The 23,618-nt window shown below is 40.5% G+C and overlaps 1 protein-coding gene across 5 annotated transcripts in view; it reads left to right on the forward strand.

The window, feature by feature from the left end:
* Nucleotides 1–14,618, forward strand: part of LOC125770018 (uncharacterized) — a 33,578-nt gene extending 18,960 nt beyond the window's left edge. For 4 of the 5 annotated variants that reach the window (XM_049439160.1, XM_049439161.1, XM_049439162.1 and 1 more), the window contains exons 4-9: nucleotides 1,108–1,426; nucleotides 2,626–2,762; nucleotides 9,743–9,872; nucleotides 10,983–11,287; nucleotides 12,897–13,098; nucleotides 14,225–14,618. In XM_049439160.1, coding sequence (XP_049295117.1) covers nucleotides 1,108–1,426; nucleotides 2,626–2,762; nucleotides 9,743–9,872; nucleotides 10,983–11,287; nucleotides 12,897–13,098; nucleotides 14,225–14,491 — 1,360 coding nt within the window. In that variant the 3' untranslated portion in view covers nucleotides 14,492–14,618. The remainder of the gene's footprint in view (nucleotides 1–1,107; nucleotides 1,427–2,625; nucleotides 2,763–9,742; nucleotides 9,873–10,982; nucleotides 11,288–12,896; nucleotides 13,099–14,224) is intronic. The other variant, XM_049439164.1, reaches the window with a different exon arrangement.
* The last annotated feature ends 9,000 nt before the right edge of the window (nucleotides 14,619–23,618 follow it).

Raw genomic sequence — 23,618 nt, forward strand, 5'->3', positions numbered from 1 at the left:
TGAATAGTTGTGAAAAATTGAATGATAAGGTAAATATAGCTCACCTTCTATAGTTTATATCCTTAATTTCGCCTAAGGAATATTTAAATGCACTCTGTGTTCTAGACGTCTAAAGAACATTCACACATTTATTAATAACCAAAAGTCTTCAGATATTACTCTCCAGGTAGATTGCAGCACACGTTCTCCACGAAGCAGCTTACATTCTACCGTACCGAAGTGCACTCAAGATCACTGTCGATTGCATTTTGTTGGCGGTATTTATCAGCAATTACAACTGATCGTCATTAAAGTTTACTACCCGCCCAAGCACCGAATCTGAAGCGTCAATGTAGTTCGTGTCCCCGGTGTGCACGCTTCTGGGAAGGTTGGGATAAAATTGATATTGATTTTAATGTCCATTCCTTTGGCATGGTCACTAAAGTGGTGTGATAATGTGGAACATGTGGTACGCAATCAGTATTACGCGGTGCGGTTGCATCGTATTATCTGGCTGGTTTTGTTACAGCTTGCCCGTGGGTTTGGACCGGGAGATGCGGTACCAAAGAAGGTATTGCCCGACCGGTTCATTGCCACGGTGCATCGGTTTTAATGGTACAAGGACAGACGGTGCGACGATTGCTAATTGAGCATGTTCGCACATTTCGACCGACGTATGGAAGAAGCCGCCGAGAAGTCAAGTGTCAATATGTGGCACGACACGCTAGATAATTAAATAGAAGCAGTTGGGCAAATGATGGGAAACGAACCTCGGAGGGCCACTTTGATCGCTGCACTGCGGAATCGGTAGAACTCGGGTAGTTAAGACCTGGAGCCGTTTGTTGTTGTGTCCCGTAGTGAACGTGGTGCCCAATGTCAACTGGAATGAAACTGGCCGTAGTCCAATGGTGATAGCGCCACCGGCCTGCAAGGATGAGATAATGCGTGCAATTAACCATTTATGGGCGTTTAATGATGATGGAATGGTTCCCTTGTGAAGGGTTCATGAGGTTTTTTTTTCTATCTCTGTTCTTCTCCATCTTGACCATGTCCTGGGTCTTCGATATCGCGTCCACAATCCATCGCACTGATTCTTTTATTCTTTTATGTACGAAAATTTCGCTGCAGAAAAATCCACACCTCCTGTCGCGAACACTGCTGCCGGAAGAAGAAGTTTAACCGCTCGATCGATCCAGCAACACTGGAGAATGTGGTAGCGTCGTCACTTAGTACTGCCAGCCGCCGCTACAATACTGTGGCGGGCCCGTCAATGGTTCATCGGTCACCGATGGGATCGCTGTCATTATCTACCAGCACCATTAGCAAAGGGATGCAACCGTCGGAAACATCATCATTTCGGCTGCGGACGACTGGTTCACCTTCACCCGCCATCGTTCGTGACCATCGTGACCGACCGGCAACGGCCTGCAACAGTGATGGGCTCGATGTAAGTTACTCATGGGCGGTAGTAGCGTAATTGTACCGAATGAAGGTTTCCCTTTTTTACTGCATAAAGCTGGGAAGTATCCCACAGTTAGGGTGGAATATGATTGGCACTTTTTTTTCGCGTCATTTCGTTGTTGCTTCAATTTGTCGTTCTAATGAGACGTTATTATTATAAATCAATTGTATGATTATATATGTTTACTGTAGGAAACAGTGATATGTTTTTGTTATATACATTGTTGCAATACTTACATTACGATTAAATTCATTGTTCGGTACATCTTAATAATATTTCGTCTTTTAGGAAATGAAGTTTTATTTGGTTTATTTAATTCAATTTAATTTATTTGTTATATTTGATAAAATAAATTATTTATAATAAAATATCTGTAAAAGTTTTTTGCTGATCACAATAATAAGTAATTTTGGGAAATGATATTACTAAACAAAAGAAATTTGTGTTATGTCAATATATTTATGAACTTTGAAAGGATAATGGTCTCACAGCAAAATTCAGCAGTTGTCTCATATTAAACGAACAATTATTGAATTCAAAAACAAACAATTAAACAATAGTAGAATTCCTGAATAGTGTTGGAAAGGAATTACAATACTTTTAATAAATTATTATCGAACATAATTTCAATATCCAATGCTTGCTAAAGCTGCTTGTATTTTAAATCACTTAAAGTAAATAATGTAAATAATTCTCTATTTCCTTTTTCTCCTACAAATCCGAGATCTTTCCTTTCTATTTCTATTAAAATTTCTATTCAAAAATGATTATAATTATGGTACGCACTGTAATTTTTTATAATTTTTTTTAAATAAACAATCTTATCAAATTTTCCTTTTTTTTGTAATACTTCATTTTATAACTTCTTCTTAATGCTGAAATATTTTAAGACAAATCATTTCTTTGCCATGGCTCTGCTAAATTAGATTAATATAATTCAAATTATTTCGAAAAATAAAACAATAGTCATAACTGACCTTCTACATATGTTCAATCTTCAATTTGTTATACTACTGTTTCACTTTTGCATTCCATTTCATAATCCTTAAAATTGTTAATTTATATTTCTCATCATGACCCAATCTGCACCGGTAGTAGAATGCTTCACTTTCCTCCACTAACCCAAACCCAAACACGACATCACAGCACTAATCCATCTGTTTTCTTTTTTTGTCTTCTTTCAGCAAATTTCAATTGCCAACAATCGGGTACGGGCACCGTGGCTGTACCGGGTCGGTTTAATTGAAACGAAGCATCCCGTCTGCGTTGGCGCTTTAATCCATCCGAGTTTAATATTAACAACTGCAGTATGCGTTATAAAGTAAGTACCGGCTTACTGCTGGGATCATCGTTTCCAGGTGAAAGAACTACGGCATCCGAGGTACCGTGGTGAGTTGGTAGAGTACTGGTACTGGTAGTTGTTGCTGTGGAATCATAGTATGAGCGCAGCACAACGAGTGCCCCGGAAGCGAATATCATCCTTCCGAGCAATCGAGATGTAGAAGATTTTTGTGTTCTGAGCAATTTGACGATGGAGTTCGGTACTTGAGTCCGGCAGGAATCTGGGCAATTCTTTGCAAACAATGTTAAACGGTATGTAGGGTCGCGTACCAGCCCTGATGATGGTCTTTGAATCCTTCGGAATGGTAGATATAGGGAAATTAAATCGTTATTGCATCCTTTTTGCATAAACGCACTGACATTTTGCAGGATAAAGACCTGAATGCAGATTTCTCTTTGGAAATGTTTGGAGTCTAAAGTATGAAGTTCACAAACTTTATTTTAATATTCCGTAAAAGTAAGTCATGATTTAAAATTTATTTCCAAATTCGTTTTTGTCTCTTTTTTTATCCATGCCACTCTCTCAAAAAAAAATCCGCTTGAATAATAGAAAAAGAGGGAGTTAGGAGTAAGCTCCACTGTGCCCTCTGTTCGTAAAAGAAATTACACCATGACCTGCTCCAGTGGCCACACATATTGCATTCGAAGATGCATTTCCGTTTGGTAAAATGTTTATTTGGCTGGGATACGAGGTTTGTAAGGCAGAACGAATCCACTCAGGCACAAAGCAATATGCAAACACAATACCGAAATCGAGATCAAGCCGAGTGTACGTTCAAACCACCGTTTGCCGCTTTGGGCTGGTCCAATTTAGCTTCGTCCATGCCGTCTGGAGCCTGGCATCGTATGGAGCCATACAGGAAAGTATTAATTTGAATTTTAAATAAATGACACTTGCGACACTGGTTGCAAAAGGTTACGGTTACCGTTTTACCATCGCCAAAAACGCCGTAAGGTGCGCCAGAGGTTCTGGGTTTTTGCGCTCGGAAATATGTTCCGCATTATTACTGGCGAAGCACCGGTAGGGTTAGCCCGTGTTACAAATCGTTTTGCAATCTGTCCGCTAGCAGCATTCAGCGGACTTCCCGCCTGTGTGAGTAAGACACCGACCGGAAAGTGCTGGTTGCTGGCGAACGCGTTTTAAAACCACATAATCGTACATAATGAAATGGACACTAGCCTGTTAGCTCCATGGGATCTGGATCTGTTGGGCATTCGGTAAAAGAGAGCAATAACGGAAGCTTCGTACACAATCGAACAATGGCCGTTGACAATGCATACACGGACTTCCAACGGTTTTTGGGAACGTAGCAACGTACAGAACACAGCCCTGAAAGCACATGGTCGATGACTCTTGAAATGATTACGCTAGGACCTCAGGATTTAACCCCTTGGATGCTGTATGTATCCACCGTATGCGTACCGTGGCGTGATTTGCCCGGACAACTCGTACACGACACAGTAAAAAAAATGTGGATGTTGAACGTTTTGGTTGTCGACTGAGCTTTTAGAATTGCTTAACGACGGGACGGCGGTAGGTTTTCCCCTTTACTGACCATCCAAGGACAGGATATTGGAGATAATAAATTGAAACGAAAACGTCCAACCAGTATCTGGTGGACGGATGGTGCTGATTTTTCCCAACCTTACCAGCACCATCATCCGTCACCAAGAATTGACGAGGATTTGTGGAATGCGTATTAAAACAATCAAACCGCCAGGGAGTCGTCGTTGCAATCACCAGGCTGAGTGGGTCGTAACAGTTGTTTTCGAATTAGTGGTATGCAATTTATTGGATGCCTGCAATGATTGTATTTAACGGTTTAATATTGAAATTCTTGTGAATTTATTATCATTAAGGTAGGAAGATGGGAATGTTAAACTGTTTGGTGCAAAACCTTCCGTATACAGCGTATGTTGGTTGGTTACTGTTTACCTGGAAATCAAATCAAGTGCACGAAATGAAACGAAACAAAATGGAATGTTGTTGCACATGCAATTAAGCTTCACTTAAAAGCGTGGTATGTACTGCACCGAACATAACAATTGCAAATGGAAGCTTTTTTTTGCCGTGTTTTTGTGGTGAGGTGAAATTTGTGGATTTTTTTGTTTTGGGTGGGAAGGGAAATTGCTGTTACCCTGGTTGCAAGTTAAGAAAACAAAAGAAGAGGTAGTGAAAAAAAGCACACCAAAAACAGTAGTAAAACAAAGACGAACCTTTGCTTCCTGAGTGGGTTAAACTTTTCAAACGGTGATGAAGGGTCGGGAAACTTTTTTAATTATAGCATGTAATCGAGGAAGTTAGTTCGTTTGCTAGTTGCACAATGCAGTACAACGGAATGGATGCGTTTTGTGCGGGTACAGTCATGGGTGGTATGTTTTCTTCGGTTGTGTGTGTTTTTTTTGTTGGTTTGTTTGTGTTCCTTTCCCTCACTATCCTCCTTGCGGGAGTGTGTCCTGTGAAAAGACACATATATAAAGCTGGTTGTTGGACAGGTGGGGAACATCCTTACAGCACGCGGTGTGTGTGTGTTCTGTAATATGGTGTTTGAAAGTAGTGGCAATAAAAGTCACTTTGGAGGGCATACTAACGGATCGTACAAGATGCTGTAATATAGTTGTTCTTTTTTTAGTATCTCTTTATTTTTATGGTAGAATGGGAGCTATTTTCATAAATGTTTACGAGAGTTCGCTTGCGCTAAAGCGATGTTCTGTAATATCTTCTTTTGTAATGGAAAAAGTCTTGATTATTCGTTATATAAGATATGTAAACTTTGGTACGTTTAGAAGATCTCTAGGAACTCATGTGTTTGGAGGAAATTAAAGAGCCGTTCGCTTACTGGTGAAATGTGTGTGATGGAATGTGTACGCAAAATTTATTTTTAAATTTTCAACGAGCATTGAAGATTTAAAAAAACTCGAAACAATCTTCTTAGTATGTTCTGTAGAATATATTTCGTTAGTATCTAATGAACAGATTTAAGAACGACTTTAGCTCTACGTTATTTGAGGTTACTGCATATTTGAAAGTATCGAGTAGGTGAGAACGAAATGAAGCTAAGATGAGTTGATATTCAAATAGTAGAGGCTCTCTAGAGAGTGATCGTGTATCAAGGGTTCCGTTGGGAACTTCAGAGGGAATAGACGAGAAGATTGTGAATACATTTTACTGGAAGAAAATTAGCCGACATATATTCACAAGGAAGTGAAGACGAGTAAATACCAAAAGTTTTGCGTTTTTCAAATCTGTTTGAAGACCTCGGAACTCGCTCGATATGGTTTTGGAGATGGAGTGCAGCAAGAGAGACTAGATCACTGATCACAACGCTCTAGCGATGAACCAACAAACGAGCTATAGAGTCCTCAAAAATAGGGACTTAAACAATTCTCCGGCATTACGTTTTATTGCTTCAAGGTTCTTTTAGTCCTGCTGACAGGGGTGTTAATATGGTGTGCGAAGGAAGGAATTTCATCATACCATTTTTTCACCTTTTTAATGACGGGGACACTTAGTACAACAGAACAATAATTGTTGGAAAGATAGTGAAATAGATGTGAAGGTTAGAAGAAACATAAACAATAAAAAATGGGGGGAAAGATAGGGAAATAGTTGTAAAGGTTAAAAAAACTGAAACAATAATCACGTGACAAAATATTACTAGCAAGATTGATAAATAGAGCAAATAGAGCAGTATTGAATTCTGGATTGCATACTTTTGGGTGCAAACAATGGAATTGCATAAATGGAGCCACTACATATCCTGGGTGTATTTAAAATTCCAATTTAAACTGTACTTGTTTTACTGCTTCTGAATTAAAATAGCAATGCTATACTGCATCGTATTAGGAAGACTGATTGCGTACAGTAGTTAACACAGTTTATCTGTACCGCCCTTTGGCGTACCTCATCAAACCGGAGTAATAGATCCAATAGATCGTAATTGTGCGCCTGGTCTAGCAAAACAGCGTCCACGTACCGCATCAAACACCACTTACACGCATTAATTACACACAAAAATACACACCACAGACACAGCTGTCCATTGGCTAGCCGTTTGGTCGACTCTCTCTCTCAAAATAAATGTAGCGTGCGACAGAATCGCATCAAACTAAACCCAAGATACACGAACCGCATCCACATCGCTTTTGTCCGCTGCGTTGTCTACCACGGGGGTGGTTTTGCGATTGTGTTGTGTTGTGCGTGTGTATTGGCAAAGAAAAATGGAATCCTTTCTTTCCTCCTTCTTCTCGTGACAGTACACTGGTACTCCGGGTGTCCGGTGCAAATCTGTCAGCCGTCAGCCAGTAGCCTTAAGAGTAATAGTGGTGATGGAAACCAAAAAGAAGGAAAAAAAAATATACCAAAGGAACTCTCTTCGGTCTTATTTGTATTTAGCCACCGGCCGAGTCACTGACTCATTTCCCCGTGCAGGCATGAGAACCCGGGGATTGTGGTGGAAAAAGGGAAAATGTTTATTTTCATTTGTTTGGTTACAATGGTTTTCGCTAAAAGGAAAATTTATATCCATCATTTTTCTTTTCATTTCCCTTTGCGAAAACCTCGCCTTGCTTTTGGGACTACTGGCGGGGGACTGGGTAGTAGTCGGTTATGCCGTGTTGGATGCGGCCAGTATCCTTCATGTGGTTGACTTTGTTGTTTATTTGCTGGTTCAGTGTTTTGTAGCGCTTTTGTGTCGTTGAATGTTTGGCTCCCCCGGCCCCAAAAAACCATTCCGACCGCCATGCGATCGCTCAAGCCGAACACGTGGTTTGACGGGTGAGCTACAAAGTGAGGTTATGGCGACGCGTTTTGGCCGTCGCACGAATGCCATGTGGCAACATAATGGAGGCAAACCAGCCTGCCAGTCGAGCTAACCAGCTCGAACCGAAGACAAATGAAAGCTGCTTTTACTAATGATTGATTAAAAGTAATATACTTGTTTCCCATCCTAACCTTACCGCATTTTGCTAGGGCCATTTTTGGCAGTTCGGTGAGTTTCACCGTGCCGCTTCACTTTCATCACTCGACTAGGGGCCAACAAAAAAAACACTCGCCAATCGTTGTTCCATACCCGATGTGACGAGGCACTGAAGTGCAGCGAGCGAGCGAGAATTTATCCGTACCAGCTTAGCGGTCTGGCTGAAGGATTCGTTTCCTTCATTTGTCCTAGAACCGGAATGAAACCGTAGTGAAACCGGCCGGTTTCAGTTGGCGTTGTCAGGAAATGAGTTTTTTTTCCACGGCACGACGTAGCCGACGAGAGTTGGAAATCCTTTTTCTGATTAGACGCGCGTTTTGTGATGTTTTCCATTCCAGTTCCACCGCCTATATCCCGCTCCCGGTTCCCCGGCCGTACACGAGCGATTCGCTACTTACGATTTAGTAGTCTTTTGTCTTCATTTTTCGGGCCGCACTCGTACCTTGATCCGGGATCAGCTAGGCTTCGAGCGTTCCTTCACGTTCCTTTTGCGAGCTCGTTACTCATTAGTACGCTCCGGCAGAGATAGAGAGATGAATAATGATTGCGCTAAGTCCTTATCGCACATCGTTCTGTTATGTTGTGTTTTTTTTTTGGTGCTCGGTTTTGTTTCACTCGTTGGTTGTTGTTGTTTTATCGTTCTTCTGCTTCATTCGTTGGAATGATTCTTCGCACTGATGCGTTTCCATCCCGGTATCCGGTCGGTTTGCCGGTCTAAGTCGGGGAGTGTTTTTTTTCTTTGTTGCTCTGTTGGTAGATTGTGTGATTTAGGTTTACCGTGTCGGTATTTTTGTTCAAGCGTTGGATTGATGGGGTTTTCTGGTGAGTTCGTGGGAAACAGCGAAAAATGAGCCCCGGTTTTTTGGTCGCAACTTCGTAATCAGTATCCATGCCGACAATATATCCCGGTCTTTTTGTCATGGGGAAAATTGAAAGTATTTGGATTAAAATCAAGTATCTGGAAAAGGTTTATGGGAAAGTTTTTTTTCTTCACAAGACGTTGAGTTAATAAGGCGTTTTTTTTTGCTAAATCGAATTTGGTTTTGTGCATTGTTATGAAAATAATAATTTTTTTTGTTTTAAGTTTAAACTTGATAGTACCTCATAAAAGAACGCTTGATGGAATTGTTTTAACATTTGTCTTCTATTTTCCTTTCATTACAACTTTTGCGAAGCAAATTGCAGACGATCAACAGCTGCTAATTATGTGCAAATAAATGAACCCACAGTATACCTTCATTACTGCATACCACTACGCAGAAAAGGATGCGTTTGAAGTACTAATGAAAGGTACACGCCACTAGAGTGTACGAATGGAAGATGTGCTTGTAGTGCGTTTAGCCTACCTTTCAGGCGTAATCGGAATCGTTGAGTTTGTTCTCTCATGTGCATATGGACGCTCAAAGTTTATTCAGTGGAATTTAAACGAATTCCTATTTACAAATGAAGTGGATTGATTTGCCTTCGGTTTTATAAAAAAGTAAGGTTTAGATTTTAATATTTATTTTAAAAAAATCTAAAATACATTAATCTTCGAGGTAGTGGTACTCCTGATGAGTTTTAAAATCCCTTTTAAATATTTGTTGCTGGATTTGCTCGATTAAATACATGTCAAAGATCCTCTAGTTTCGTCTACAAAAAAAAAGAACATAGCATAATCTTGTAATTACACACACCGTACCGTACCATACCAGATTGGACGATAAATAATTTATGTTTGCATAGCATGGATAGCTATCGTACCGATCCGATTCCAAACGTACCTTCAAACTGCATGTAATCCATTCATCTAACCATTGCATTGCTAACCATTTCGATGCGAAATGTTAGTTCGTGCCCGTTTGCTCGCATACTTGCGCTGTCACCTTCCCACTAAGCCACGTAGCCTCGTTTAGCCAATCAGATTTATTTCACATACTACATTTATTTACCAGCAGGCAACAGCAGATATACATTCATGGAATTGTAATTAAATTTTCAGCAAGAAACCGGAGGAACTGGTCGTCTGGCGTGGTACCGTGGACGGTGGTACGGACGAGCGGTGGCCAGTGGGCAGGATAATGCTGCCGGAGAAATTCGCCACCACTTTCGAACGGCTCGAGAACAATGTTGTAGGTAACAATGCGTATACAAAGTGCTACAGAATGTACAGTTGTCATCGGTACGATTCGGCTCCATCGGGCTCCATGTCTTTGGAGTCTTCTGTCCCCGATGGCGTCAGACATTCAAACACACATACACTCACACACACATGACATGCAGTAGAAGTTGAAGTTGATGCGATGGTTGAAGGACAACGTACACAGATTGGTAGGAAGGAGTTTAAAAAACTCCTCCGTCTCGGCAAACATCTCTCCTAGTGGCCACCACTTTCAAGCCGGTTGACAAATGATTGTTTCTTTTTGAACAGGGCAATACCATTGCCTTGTGTGTGTGCACGTTGGGGTCCTTTGATGTTGGGTGTCCTTCCCGTTTGTTGCGTGCTGGATCGAAAGCAGTACGACAAAACAACGCTGGAATCTGTTACGCCAGTGTGTTGACACGCCTTGACAGTGACAGTTTTGGCTGTGACATTGCAATGCGAGTTCTTCGTGATCAGAAGATCCGAGATTGTTGCTGCAAACTCCCCCACCTTCCGGTGGGTCGGTTTTATTTTGCAGGCAGAGTGAAGAGATTGCAAATGATACTTGTACCCATTCCCCCGGTTGGCAACAAAAAGCTCAAGTGCATGTGTGGTCTTTGCCGAGCGTGCCAGAAGGGCACGGTGTGATGACAAGTTGTTAACGGAAGTGCAATATCAATAAACACCCGGCAACGATGCTACCGGTGGGCCGGTGGGCAGAAGTTGCAGAAGGCGCATTCCACGAATGCTGGTTCCTGGCAGAGTTCTTTCATTTCCGCTCCGGAAAGTGAAAGATGAAATTAATTGAAACGTACAACCTCGGTGTAGCAGTGGCGGGTACCATCTGGTTGCGGATGCACTGCTGAATGTTGCTCACCGTCTGCTTTTACTAATGAATATTGGATGCTGCTCTGTTCGTCGAGCTTCCCTTTGCTCCCTATAAGGATCATCATTCTGGCCCACAAAAACCTTTTCCTGATGAACAGACACACACACACCAACTCTGACAGATAGGGTTTACGATGAGAAAGTACACAAATTGTAGCACTGTCGATGAATGATACGGGATGGAATAAAATAAATTATTAACCATTTGCAGGCTTTGTTGCTGTTGGTACCCACACCAGCCCACAGCCAAGCTCAATCCTCACCAACCGAAGCACCGAGACCGATCCGATCAAGCTCGACGACAGGTGGGCTTCGCGCTTGGACGGTTAGTGTGCGGAATGGAAGTGCCTCGATTGGACCAAATCATGCCAGGACGCAACTTTTCCCAGCACACCAGCACCGACGGACACCGACGTCTATTTGCTTATCATCAATTATAGAGCGTACGGCTGCCTACACCGTACCGGAACTACCCGAAAGCTTCTGCTACACCGTGTCTTTACGGCAGACACACGCGTAAGTATTGAGGTTTTCCGTCTTCAAAGTCGGTGGAAGACATTTAGCCAAAAAAGACGCAGGCACAGGGCTGACGATGGCAGGAAAGTTTTGCCGTTTTGTTTCGTTTGTTTTTCGGTTGGAAATTTTGGGCTTCGGAACATTCCACCGCTTTTATCGGCTGGGGCTTTCGTTTGACTTTGCAATTAGGGTCGGTATGCGGCTATGGGAATGGACGAGCTGGTGTGTCTTTGCGTTCGCTTTTTGTGGGAATCTGGTTTTGATGGGTTTTATTTTAGTTTCCAGTTTTCCAGCCGCATATTAATGGCATTAGGAAATGAGTGTAAAGTTTCATAGAAATTTTTAATGTAATGCTGGTGTATATTTGGTGAGTCAATCTGAAATTTGCAGTAAAGTTAACACTATAGGATATGTTTTATTTTGAGCCGAAGAAGCTCGCATAATTTTAAAGAAAAATATTCTTACTTTGAAATTTGAAGACATTGTAGAATGTCAATTACCCGGGGAACTATCCAACTGAAACACTCAGAGTTTTACATTTTTTCTTAATTAATTTCACTTTACAAAAGTTAAAAAAAATTAGGATAGTTTCATTGTTAAGATGTTCCAGTTTAACTTGAAAAGATTCTAGAAATGGTTCCAACGTTGATATTTGAATTTTGAATATCTTTTGGAGATACACGTAATTTCTGAAAACGATTATGTTTATGAAAATGACAGTTCAGATATAGTATACGGTAATAATTCTGGCAAACAAGAAAAAAGTTGGGTGCTAATGCTTTCTAATTTCGTTCAAACAATCTTATCAACCCAAGTATAAATGATTTGACATACTCAGAAATTCTAGATACTCAAATATTCACGGTCCGTATTGATATCTTCGGAATATGTAAGGGACTGTCGGTTTAGCCTATTATTTATTTGTCTATTTTTGTTGTATTATTTGTTGTCTATTTCCGATTGAGTTTAATACATCGAACTCCGTAGAGAAATTAACTAGACAATCGTTACTAAAGTTCAATAGGATTGTGCAGTTGTCATTTTCAAAGCCCACGGATAATCCTCTCACCGGTTAATAAGGCCCCAGATAATCGGGGTTCTACTATAATTCATTACTAAGTACTACTAAAGATTCATTACACGATGCCGTTCAGCCAAGCAAAAGGATATAATGATCTCGAATGCTTGTGTTTGATGACAATTATTCTCTTGTCTAAATAAATCTTATCTAGTTCATTAGGGATTAACCCTTTTTGAGTCTTAATTGGATAGCATATCTTATCTTTTTTTGTTCTCAAAAAAAAAAAAACAAACGTTCATTCAAGCCTGTGGTCACGTTCGGCACTATAATGAGAAACCGCCCACACTGGGGCGGGTTTTGGTGAACAATTTTCCTCGGTTTTGTTTGCATCGTGTTTGACTGAAAATCTGAATTAAATAATTTCATCGAAAGAACGTCGTTTATTCAATTAGCACCGTCTATCTTTCTCGGTTTCTCACCATGGTTTCTCGTTTCTGTACACACACACATACACTTTCCAATTTCCGGTTGCAACTGGTTTCTCGGTCATCGGTGCATCGGGCACATGTTCGGGTACAACAACTGCAGCAGTACAGCAGCACCGCAACCGGCAACTGGCAGCAGTGGCGCGAACAGCTTCACGCTCCGCAATGATGGCACTAATTACGTTACGACAAATATTAGCATTTTTCCGGCCACCGAGTGCCGACCGGAGCATCGGGAGTATCTGCAACACGATGGCAATCTGTGCGCTGGCTACGGTGCGGCCAAAAACCGTAGCATAGATGTGGTAAGTGTCGGACTAAAATTCTACCGGACCATCGACAGTGGTGGCGTACTGTGTTGCTTGGCGATGGGTTTCCAACAATCTCTCTGCACAGTGGCACGGATGTGGAAGAAACGTGTGTTTTTTTTGGTTCGGGAAGGATTTTCCCGGCAGGGTTTTTGTTGGGTTTTGGCAGGGTTGTTTCGGGATGGAGTTTTTCGACCAGATTTTCCACCCAGAGCCGATTGTGTGCCATTGTGGTTTTGGTTCGTAGCAGAGGCAAACGTGGAAGACACAGTTCGACATTTGAGGTTTTCTTATCCTCACGAATGTGGTTACGAATGTGCCCGAATGCTCGAATGGTTTTGCTGGCAAATGTGGGGAGGGAAATTTTGTTTGATGAAACGGTCAATTGTATGTGACGATTGGCACATTTTGGCGTGTTTGAAGTTAACGCGTTTGTAGGGAAATAAATCACCTTGGCGATTCAATTTTGTCGTGTTATTGTTCTAGGATAAAGTTACAAAAAGCTCTCTTATGTTTTTCCTATTCACGCGAGTAAATAATTTAAAAAATTATTAAAATGCAGCGCAATACTCAGTTTATCAGGGCGCATAGGAACTCGTCCTTATCCTGATATTTCAATAACACGAATAAAAGGTAAATTAAATTTATTTTAAAAACACATTTAAATCATGGATAGAAAAGGCACCAGTATAAAGTAAAATTTAATAATCGTAGGGATATTTTTTTGTAATTTATTTATTACGAGGAACAATCACTTAGTGCTTTAAGAATGTTGAAGAAGTCCAAGAAGAACCAAGTAAAATCAAAATTTCAATCACTTTTCTTCATACAATTCCTTGCTAGCGTTGCCAGGCTCATAAGCGTCATGATTTCTTTTTTTCTCTACCTTCTCTACCCTTAAGAATGGTCTAAAAAGTCTTTAAAGGTTAGGTTGTCCGGTGATATTGTTCTGAATAGTACATCAGAAAATAGGCTTTAGTGAGCAAATATTAGAACTTATAGAATTCGTCATAGTAGCTGTCCAGCAAACGGATCTTTACTGAATAATAAACTCACAAATAATTTGAATATTTATATAAAAAGCTACTACTAAAATTATGTTTCAACCCTCTTTTTCGTACAGGATTATAGTGGATCACCGTTGATTTGCGAGCAGTTGCAGACTGATGGCAAAATCTATCGCACCGTACAAGGTCTCCTGACCTGGTCCACCGACATCAATCATGCGCCGCATCTGTTCACCAATCTGACCACCTACCGGCAGTGGATTGATCGGGAAATTGAAAAGCTGGACGGTGCAGCACAAACACAACGACTCCCGACCGTACCACGGCCAATTGTCTTACAAACCGCATCGAACTATCCGGATCGGGCCGTGCTTTATGGATGAAACGGCGTACGGGAAATCGTACGGCCGCCCTGTCGCCCTCTGTTTGCTAGTGATTGATTTCGAAGGGTTTCATTTGCCACCTGAAGAGTCGCGCAATAAAATTGCACCAATTTTGCGTAAGAATGAATGAAGAGGTGAAGTTTTTTTCGTGTTTGAAGAGACTATCCCAAGAGTTATTCCTTGGAATAGTGGAAGAAAGCAACTTGATCAGCAGGAAAGAAAATTCGCTTGAACACGCTTTGTGGAGGAAAAATGTGGTTACATACATTTTTAAAGCCGCATACACGAACAATGCAGTTTGCCACGTTCAATAGACGAACAATGGGTATACAGTAGTGGTAGTACTGTACCCCAGCTTCTACTGATGATTAATTGGAGAAGTGTGTCGAGGCCCTGTGTACCACTAGTGCAACCGTTCGCCGAGCACGGTATAATGGGAAAATTCCGATGTGCAAACCTTCGTAGACCGGTGTGTGTGCATGTGAGATATGTATTGATAGGCGTGCGCGATATTGGCAAAATTTTCCTGGAAAACAATTTTCTACTAGACCTTTTTTGGCCGCGGCATCCCTTTGCGCCTTTCGCACCATTTCGTGCATCAAGCAAGTGTGTTTGTCGCCGGGAACTTTCACTTTGCAAGAATGTGAAAGCAAATGCTTTGTGTGAGCGTGATTGAGCGTGGAACGTGTTGAAACACAGTGTTGTACATGAAAGTGACATACTTGGGGACGGTATTTTCCTACTAATCTATCATGGGAAAGAATGCGGATGTGTTCAAACAGGCATGCTTTATTGATTTGAAGACATTTATTTCATTCTTCTGATAGTGACTTATAGTGAACTGAAATTTTTGGAACAATTTAACATTAATTTTTGTGGGTGAAACTTTCCACCCAACACTGTTCGTTCGTTCAACTGCCAAACGACAATGTCCCAACATACGATGGGGATGGTTTTTGGTGGCACAGTTGACGGAAATTGTTTCCCGAAAATACAATCACTTTACCGCAAGAAAGCATTACCCATACCACCTCACCCTCGCTCCCCCGGAACCGGGGTAAAATGTCCCGAAGCGTTCCGAGAGGTTCGGTGCATCGTTTCCTTCTACAACGGACGAATCGTGCGATGCTGCAGGCCATCTACATTATATCGAACCTGCAGCAAAAACCGGGAACTGCTCGAGCACCTTTGCAGCACCACCGTTTGGAACCGCTGGCATGGTAGTGTCTACGGTTCGCTGGCTGATGGTAGCTAGATATAGAAATTTGCATAATTTACTGTCTCCGTCGGTGAACATTATAATGAAAAGGACAAAAACGCTGTTCGACGAGCGAAGCTCTTCATAGGGCTGACTATGAACGGTACCACTGTACTGATGGCGGTTGTCGATGGTGGTGGATTGCGATTCCCCCAAACAACCTCTTGACGGAATTGACGCCTTGTAGCACCATGTTCTTGTTCAACCGGCGCACCGTGTTGATATATCCTTCTTCCCCCCGAGCGGAAATTTCACGAGTGTGAAACAATCACGTTAATTTATTGTCTTTATTGTTTTATAATTTTCCATTTTCGGTTCCTTCGCGCCCTCTGCCAGTAGCTTTTCCACTTTCGATCGCCCTGTTTCTGATTGTTCCCGTGCCCCCCTTAGGGTAAAATGGTTTGACGTGCGAATCAGTGAAGCTCGAGTGCTCGAAAGATTGCGGTTTACGGACGTAACCGCACACGGAACACGGTATTGAGGTGTTCTTTTAAAGAACAAAAAAAAACAAAACTAAATCTCTGCCTGAAGTGTTCGAAATATTTTTGCGATGCAGATAATAAGCTGTGGGATGGGAAAGACCGCGAGAAAGAATTTATGGTGAAACTTTCGGACGGTGGAGGTATCGGGAAGTCGAGAAAGTTGGCGAAGAGCTGAAGTTGGAGAAGGAAATTTATCTCTTTCACCGATAAGTTCATAAGAAAGTGTGAATGAAATTCCAAACGAAATTGTGAATAATTTAGAATAATTTTGGGTACGTTTTAAATAAGACTGCTTTTTTATCTTTGAAAGATAATTCCGAAGGTCGTAAGTTTTGATATTATTAAAAAACGCCTGAAAGTATGCAATGGTTGTGACATTCTATTCCAAATTGTAAATTCTCGTTTTTTTGGGTTTTCTCTGTACCAGGTACATGTTTGCAGCTAATCAAACTGGTGAACATATCGGAAAACTTTAATTGCACCAATTTATCCTACAAAACACCCGCATCGTTTGCAGAGTAGTGTTTTAGGGGGATGGAGGGGGTGTTTTTGGTAAAAGTTCCCTGTGACAACCATTTGCAAAATCCAATAATTCCCCATTTGTTCTTGCGGTTTGTTGCAGAAGGTTACCGTGGGTTACATTGGCAACAAGCACAAGAAGGAGAAAACCACCCTTTGCTCCTCTTCCCACCCCTTGTTGTCGACCTGTTCACCACGTCCTTCGTTAAGCTTGTCAGGTTAAATTCTGCAGTTTACCGCAGAGAGGAAAAAAACAATAAAAAAGCATTCCCCCAGTAGCGTTCGTAACTGAACGTAACATTTCGATCCGGTAACAAGCAGCAAAAAGCCGGGTTTTGTCCTTTTTGGTAACCGTAGCAAATTAGAGAATTAGTAAGCGGTCAATCGGGCGGGGTATTGGATCACCTTCGGGTTTACTACCCCTTTGGGGAACTGGACACATCTCCGGGGGGTGCGGATGGGTAGGTTTTTGCCGACAAAATGGCAGTTAGAAAAACGGTACCGCAGGCATGTCACCAAGTGGAAAAGTCGGCTAGATAAGTTTTCTGTGGCTTTCGGTAATTTGCAAACTCCGTACAAACATCGGACATCCCTAGCTAGAAAACCACCGGAACAACGGAAAGGTGCGTTCCAAGGCATTGTGTCTTTCTTTCTCTGTCTCATGACGTCAGAATAGTACAGGACGTAATAGCACCTGAAACACAAAACGGTAAAAGATACCTGTAATGATGGTAGGAGTAAAGGTAGCATAACGAGATGATACTTCTCAATGATGTCCACCGCAGGTTAGACGTCAGGTGCGCCACATTTTACATTGTATGGGATGGTCTTTTTTTGCATCCAATCGATAAAGAGTACAAACTGATGACCCAGTGTTTTAAAAGCCACGTGTTAAAGCCACAGGATCATGTTCAAGCAGACATTTTATTTAGAAATTGCTTTCTCAAAGGTATCTGTCTGCGAATTATTGCACATTATTCTGTTTCCGAAACTCATTTGTAGAAATTTCCAATAAAAAAGTAAAGAGTTATTAATTTAAAGAGCAGGAAAATGTAGGAAAAATCATATTAAAGGCATTTTCCGAGGTAAAAATATTCACCACGATCGCAAAACATCTAATTAGACTCCGGTTATTTCTCTCCAGGCACGTAGAGTAGCTTCAAGATTAGCTCTTAAAACACCTCCACATCTTTGTTTACTACAAGCTAGGATGATAGCTTGCAATTGTGCAAGAAAACCAAAAAGAAAAAAAACCCGTAAGGTCGAACAATTGACTTCAACAGACCAAAGGTGATGCTGAGAAGGCTAGGGCATCGAACAAAAGCAGGAGCTTGCTAGCAACATCTTCCCTTTGCCAACAAACACCTGCGGTACCAGACACTAACACTAGGCCAGATAATCGTGATAATCGGAGCTTAATTTAATTAACGCTTCAATGAAGAAACCACTAAACCTGTTAAAACTTTCTCCCTTATCATCACACCTTCGCGAGCATCCTGTCTGTGTGTGTGTGTGTATAAAAAGGGACAAGCAAAAAGCAACCATCGAGAGGGTGAGTTCTTGCATTTCTTTATCATTGTTTCGCAAAGCTGCAGCTCGTGTTTCGAAGATAGTGCGCCGTGTGCTCTTTGTTTTTGGTCGCTTCGTCGGTAAAGGTAAACGCAAACAACTTTCCTTTCCTTCCCGCCCCCCCACACCACAAAACTTGTGCTTTTTCGCACAAAAGCACAAAACTGAAATTGCAGCAATAGTGAATAAATATAATGTCTTTTGTTTGGGTTTGAGTTCTTGAAGCTGGTTGAAGACTTCACAAAAGGTATGGTTTTCAAGTTTTATTTTAACGTCTCCCTGTGGTGGTTCTTCACTTTAACTGTTGTACTGTATAATTTTAATAATTTTACAACCCACCCTGTCAGTGTCAGAAATGGATGTGGTGTGTGAAACGCTTGGCATCATCGTTTACCAACCGCCAACGTGCCCGATGGAGGCGCATGGTGGCTGGTACAAAAAAGGGAATGGTTTGTTTGCAGCAGAACTCTTGTTTCGCTTCGCTATTCTCAAGGACAGTGACAGAGAGGGTTTTTTTTCTTGTGTTATTATTGATCTTGAAAACGCAATCTACACAATGGTGAAAAGTGTAGGTGAACGAAGCATACCAAACCACAACAGTACGCACCACTACTGCTTCCGAAAGGCAGCACAGAATTGGAACCAAAAAAAGAAGAAAAAAACTCAAGCTAGTCCACTTGAACCGTGTACGCACCGAATGGAAAGCGAAAAACTCTTTCGTCCTCAACCGTACCGTACCGTAAAAGCGTTCGGTAAGGCAGCAGTAGTTAGAAGAGAGAAAAAAATATTTCGCACACAAAAGAGGTAGTCAGAGTCAAACATGAACAGTACATATAATTTAATTACAACTTTGATGAAGTGGCGGTATAATTATTTATGAAGTTAATTAGAATTTTAATTAACAAATTTGCATAGATATTGTGCGATTCTTTTGCTACCGGCTGGTTTTTGTGTGGGCGATACTGATTTCTGCAGACACGTCTTGGCTTGGGTTACAAAAGTTTACTTGCCGTCGATGCGTTTGCATTTGGTGAGATAGATTTTTCACTGGAATTCTTGTTTTAGTTAAGTGTTTGAAATGAAAGAAAGTGTTGGTAATTTTTGCTTTTTGAGTAAATATTTCTAAAGTTAGCTTTTTAACTTTTTTTCACTGTTTCAAAATAAAGTATTAAATTTACATTTTCCAGAACATTTTTTTTTAAATTGTTGCAAGTTCAAAACGAAACATAAATTTAACTCCAAACTAGTAGCAACGATAAACCAAGCGAAAAAAAAACAAAATTGAAATAAAACAAAATACGCCTGGTAAGCAACCAGCTGGGCGATGCTGCATTCAGCGGGCTGTACAAACAAAATTAAAACTTTGACTTTGAATTTCCGCCCGCGTACCGATGGCTTGCAAGCGCTTCCTATTGAACGGTAACATGTTGAACAGCAGCAAAAAAAAAACACACACACAAAGCAAGTTACCAGTTTAGTTTTTTGGGGTGCATGTGGAAACTGTTCCGTCTGTTACTGGCATACGGTTCGTTTTACGCTTTGTTAAATTAAGCAAGACGTGCAAGAACAGAAGTTCCGCGTGTGTAGTTTGTCACTCTGTAACGAGTTGGATGTGTTGTGTTTTTTCCTTCCGTTCTTTCAGCTCTTTTTTAAACTGCAATTTAACTTAAAGATTGAATAGAATAAGTGAAATTTGAATTGAAATGTAAATTAAAAAAAATCGTTTGTCGATTTCGTTTAGATATTTAAAATGATTTTCATCAGACTTTTGGTTTATAATCTATATATATAAAATTCTCGTGTCGCGGTGTTAGTGTGCAAACTCCTCCAAAACGGCAGAACCGATTTGTATGAAATTTTCGCTAAACGTTCGTTAGGTATGAGAATAGGTTTAGCGCTATAGTTCGTTTCGCTAGGTGGACTCTGGCCATTATTATGAGTTCTTTTCTGTTTTTCCTACGGGAGTTATCAAGTAGGCATAGCCTTTTTTGCAACACAAATAATGTTGAATGCTACTGAGACTAAAAGTTTCTAACGAACAAATCAATCAGAGTAGATACACATGACGATTTATTTGTGCAATTTTATTCAATAAAACGTTAAGTGAGTGTTAAGTAAATAAAAAGCAAATGTGTGAATAATTAAAAAATACTAAATAGTGATTTGCGGCTCGGTGGTACATGCGGAATCGGTGGCTTTCACGCAAGGACCTGGTGTTAAATCCCAATCGAAATCCCAATGATCAGAAAAGAAGGAGAGACGCAAAAGAAGAAGAAGAAGAAGAAGAAGAAGAAGAAGAAGAAGAAGAAGAAGAAGAAGAAAATTGCTTTGATTGAGAATATTATTTGGATTAAGAATGGCAATAATTTCAGAATTTTCAAATAATCAAAAATATTCTCTAATCGCCACTCTAATCATACCACAAGAATCAAGATTGAACTATCAATATGTTGGCTTTAATTACAAAAGGCATGTTTTAGGGCAAAGCTAGGTTTGCCGGGTAAGCTAGTTTATGATAAAATTTAAAATATTGAGTAATAAATCTTTGCTCTTAAAAGCATAACATTTCCCAATGATTACGTTGCATTTTATGAGCCGCTTACTTTTGTCATTTGTACATTCGGGTGCACTCCGATGATCATTACTGCGGCATTTTGGACATCGTTGTTGGAAAAGAAGAATTTAAGCACTACCGCGATAAGTAAGAATCGGTACGAAATGCACTTTGTGTGTGAAGTTTTGTTTTCAGCAGGGAGCTATTTCGCATGGATATGGTTCACAAACTTGCCTGAAACTGCAGTTGATGTGCATTTACTGCGCCCTGGATGGTCGCCAAGTGTGTGGCGCCAGGCAGGATGTTAAATTTTGAATCACTAAAAAAAAGGAACAATAAAAAAAAGTAGAGCAACCCATTAAGAGGAGGAATTGTTGTGAAGCATAAAAAAACAAAAAAAATAATCCTCAATTGAAATCATTGTTTAATAATGTTTGTAATTTTAGCTAAAAATAAAATTTAAGCACTATGTATGTTATGTAATTTATTATATTTTTAAAACAACTTTAAATTTTTTTTTTATTTTTTTTCTTTGCTTATAGGAGGAAGCAATTTCAACGCATTTTTCCTCGAAAACCAAGTCCGGCTAGCGACTGGTTTGTTTCATAAATTCATCCAACATGAATGATGACGTTCGGGGTAAGATGCCATGATGGTTGCAACGTGTCCGTAAAGAACCGCATACGAAACCGAACATACTGCAACGCGTCCGCAGCCAAAACGAGGTGGGGCAAGGATTCGTTTCTTTTTTCCTTCTCGCAACAGCAAATATGTGTCGGTAAGCTTTCGTTGGTGCTTATTGCTTCTGTTTTATATGCGATATATTTTTTCCCCCTACTTTTTCCCACTTTTATGTACATTTTCCCATTTCCTAGGGCATCGTCATTTTTTGGCATCATAAAAATGGTTCCCTTGTGTGTTTCTGTGCTAGTTCTCTCTCTCTCTCTCTTCTCCGGTACCAAGTTTTGAGGGTCGTTCAGTATCATTGTTCGGTGGTGTTACCATTAAGAAGATACATTTACACTTCCGTAGGCACTTCGCACTGAGATTATTTGTTTCTACTTGTGCAGCTTCACGGCTTCACGGTAGTGTCTGTTCTGTAGCCACCAAGGGGGGAATTGTTATTTTTTTGTTCAGTGAAAACTGTGCTGCATTTGCTTTTCTTATGCATGATTGTTTAGTGCTTTAGTGTACGGGATGGAAGTTAAATGTCTATTTGTTAGTACAATAACCACTGCTTGGCGAAGCATGAAGCGTATAGTATGAAATTTGAATAAAGAACTTAAACGATTCGTTTGCAATGGTTTGCTAGTGAGTATTTTGAAATAAATTTAATTTATTTAAAGAATATACTAATTTATTTAATGCATAGAGCATTTCTTTGAGCGAATTACGGATTATCCTAGCTATTTCGCAACTACGCCTAAAGGTATGCAAATTGCAATGTTTATCAATATTTCTAGTAAAAGTTGTTGTGTATTATTAACTCCTTGAAAATTAATAAATAAATATGGTGCAGTATCTCGTAAAACCCTTTCACTTTAATAAAAATAAATCAAGCTAAACTCATTGATTTATTCCACGAATCTAACACAGTTGTAGGGCTTTGGTGTAACAAATTACCCAACGATTACGTTAATTGATCTTTAAGAACTTAATCAAACACCAGCCTGCTAAACAAACGGCACACTGCTTTTCCGAGAGATGAAACGATACATCCTGTGGTTCTTGTAAGTTCGTTCATCGACAGCTTCTGTTACGTTGCAGAAAGCTCATACGAACAAGAACTCTCATCTTCAATCAAATGACTCGAAAACGTGCTTGTGAAAACCTCACCAAACTGAGAAAAGTTTATGTGGCATTAGCTTATCGAAGTTTGCCTGTGGTTATGGTTGATATGATCAATAGGTGATCATTCAAAGGTGAGTGTAAAAAAGCCACAGTAAGTATTGAGATTTTCAGATTTTAATTCAATTGAACGAATTTAGAGGATAAAGAGGGAGAGAAAACTGTACACTTTAAAAAAAAAACATGAATTCTTAAATAAATAATTAATAAATAATAAATAATTAAACGAATTTATTAACAGCCTTAAATTTAGAAAAAATAAATGTAAAAGTGGTGAGTATGCTTACAATGTGGTGAAAATATTACGAAGCGCCTGATGGTATGCAATGCAGCATTACACGGAGAAGGAAATCGCATCCGCTTCGCAGCATCAAATCTCCTATATTGAAAAGTGACACAAAAGTGGAATTTTATTCACGGTTTTGTCTTGTCCCGTGTGCCATTATATCGTCAACATTCACCACAGCTCAAACATATTCGGTCACGAAATACCAATAGAAGCATCTTGCCGATCCGGACCAACCAGTCAGTCCACCGCAGGTTCTTATGATAGCGCACATTGATACTTTCACTTGTGGTTTTTCGGGGGTTGAACTTTTCGAACGTGTAACCAAAGAAACTCCACCAGAGTCAATAGCGCGGGTAGTGCCACCGGCATACCGACCACCGGTTCGCCTAGTTTGGGGGGCAAAACTTTTCCCCTACCCTCCAATACAGGGCAGCAGCACACATCCCTTCGGGGGTCGATGTGAAAACGAGCCAAAAGCAAAGACGTGCCCGAGCTGGGATGATGTTTTTTTTTGTTCGTGGCCATACCGTGCTTGGTGACCATCGTCTACGGTTGGCACACAGTATTCTTCCCCCCGGTGGGTGTTTCGGTCGATACTTTCTGATACT

This window comes from Anopheles funestus, chromosome 3RL (assembly GCF_943734845.2).
Source record: "Anopheles funestus chromosome 3RL, idAnoFuneDA-416_04, whole genome shotgun sequence".
Lineage (NCBI taxonomy): Eukaryota > Metazoa > Arthropoda > Insecta > Diptera > Culicidae > Anopheles > Anopheles funestus.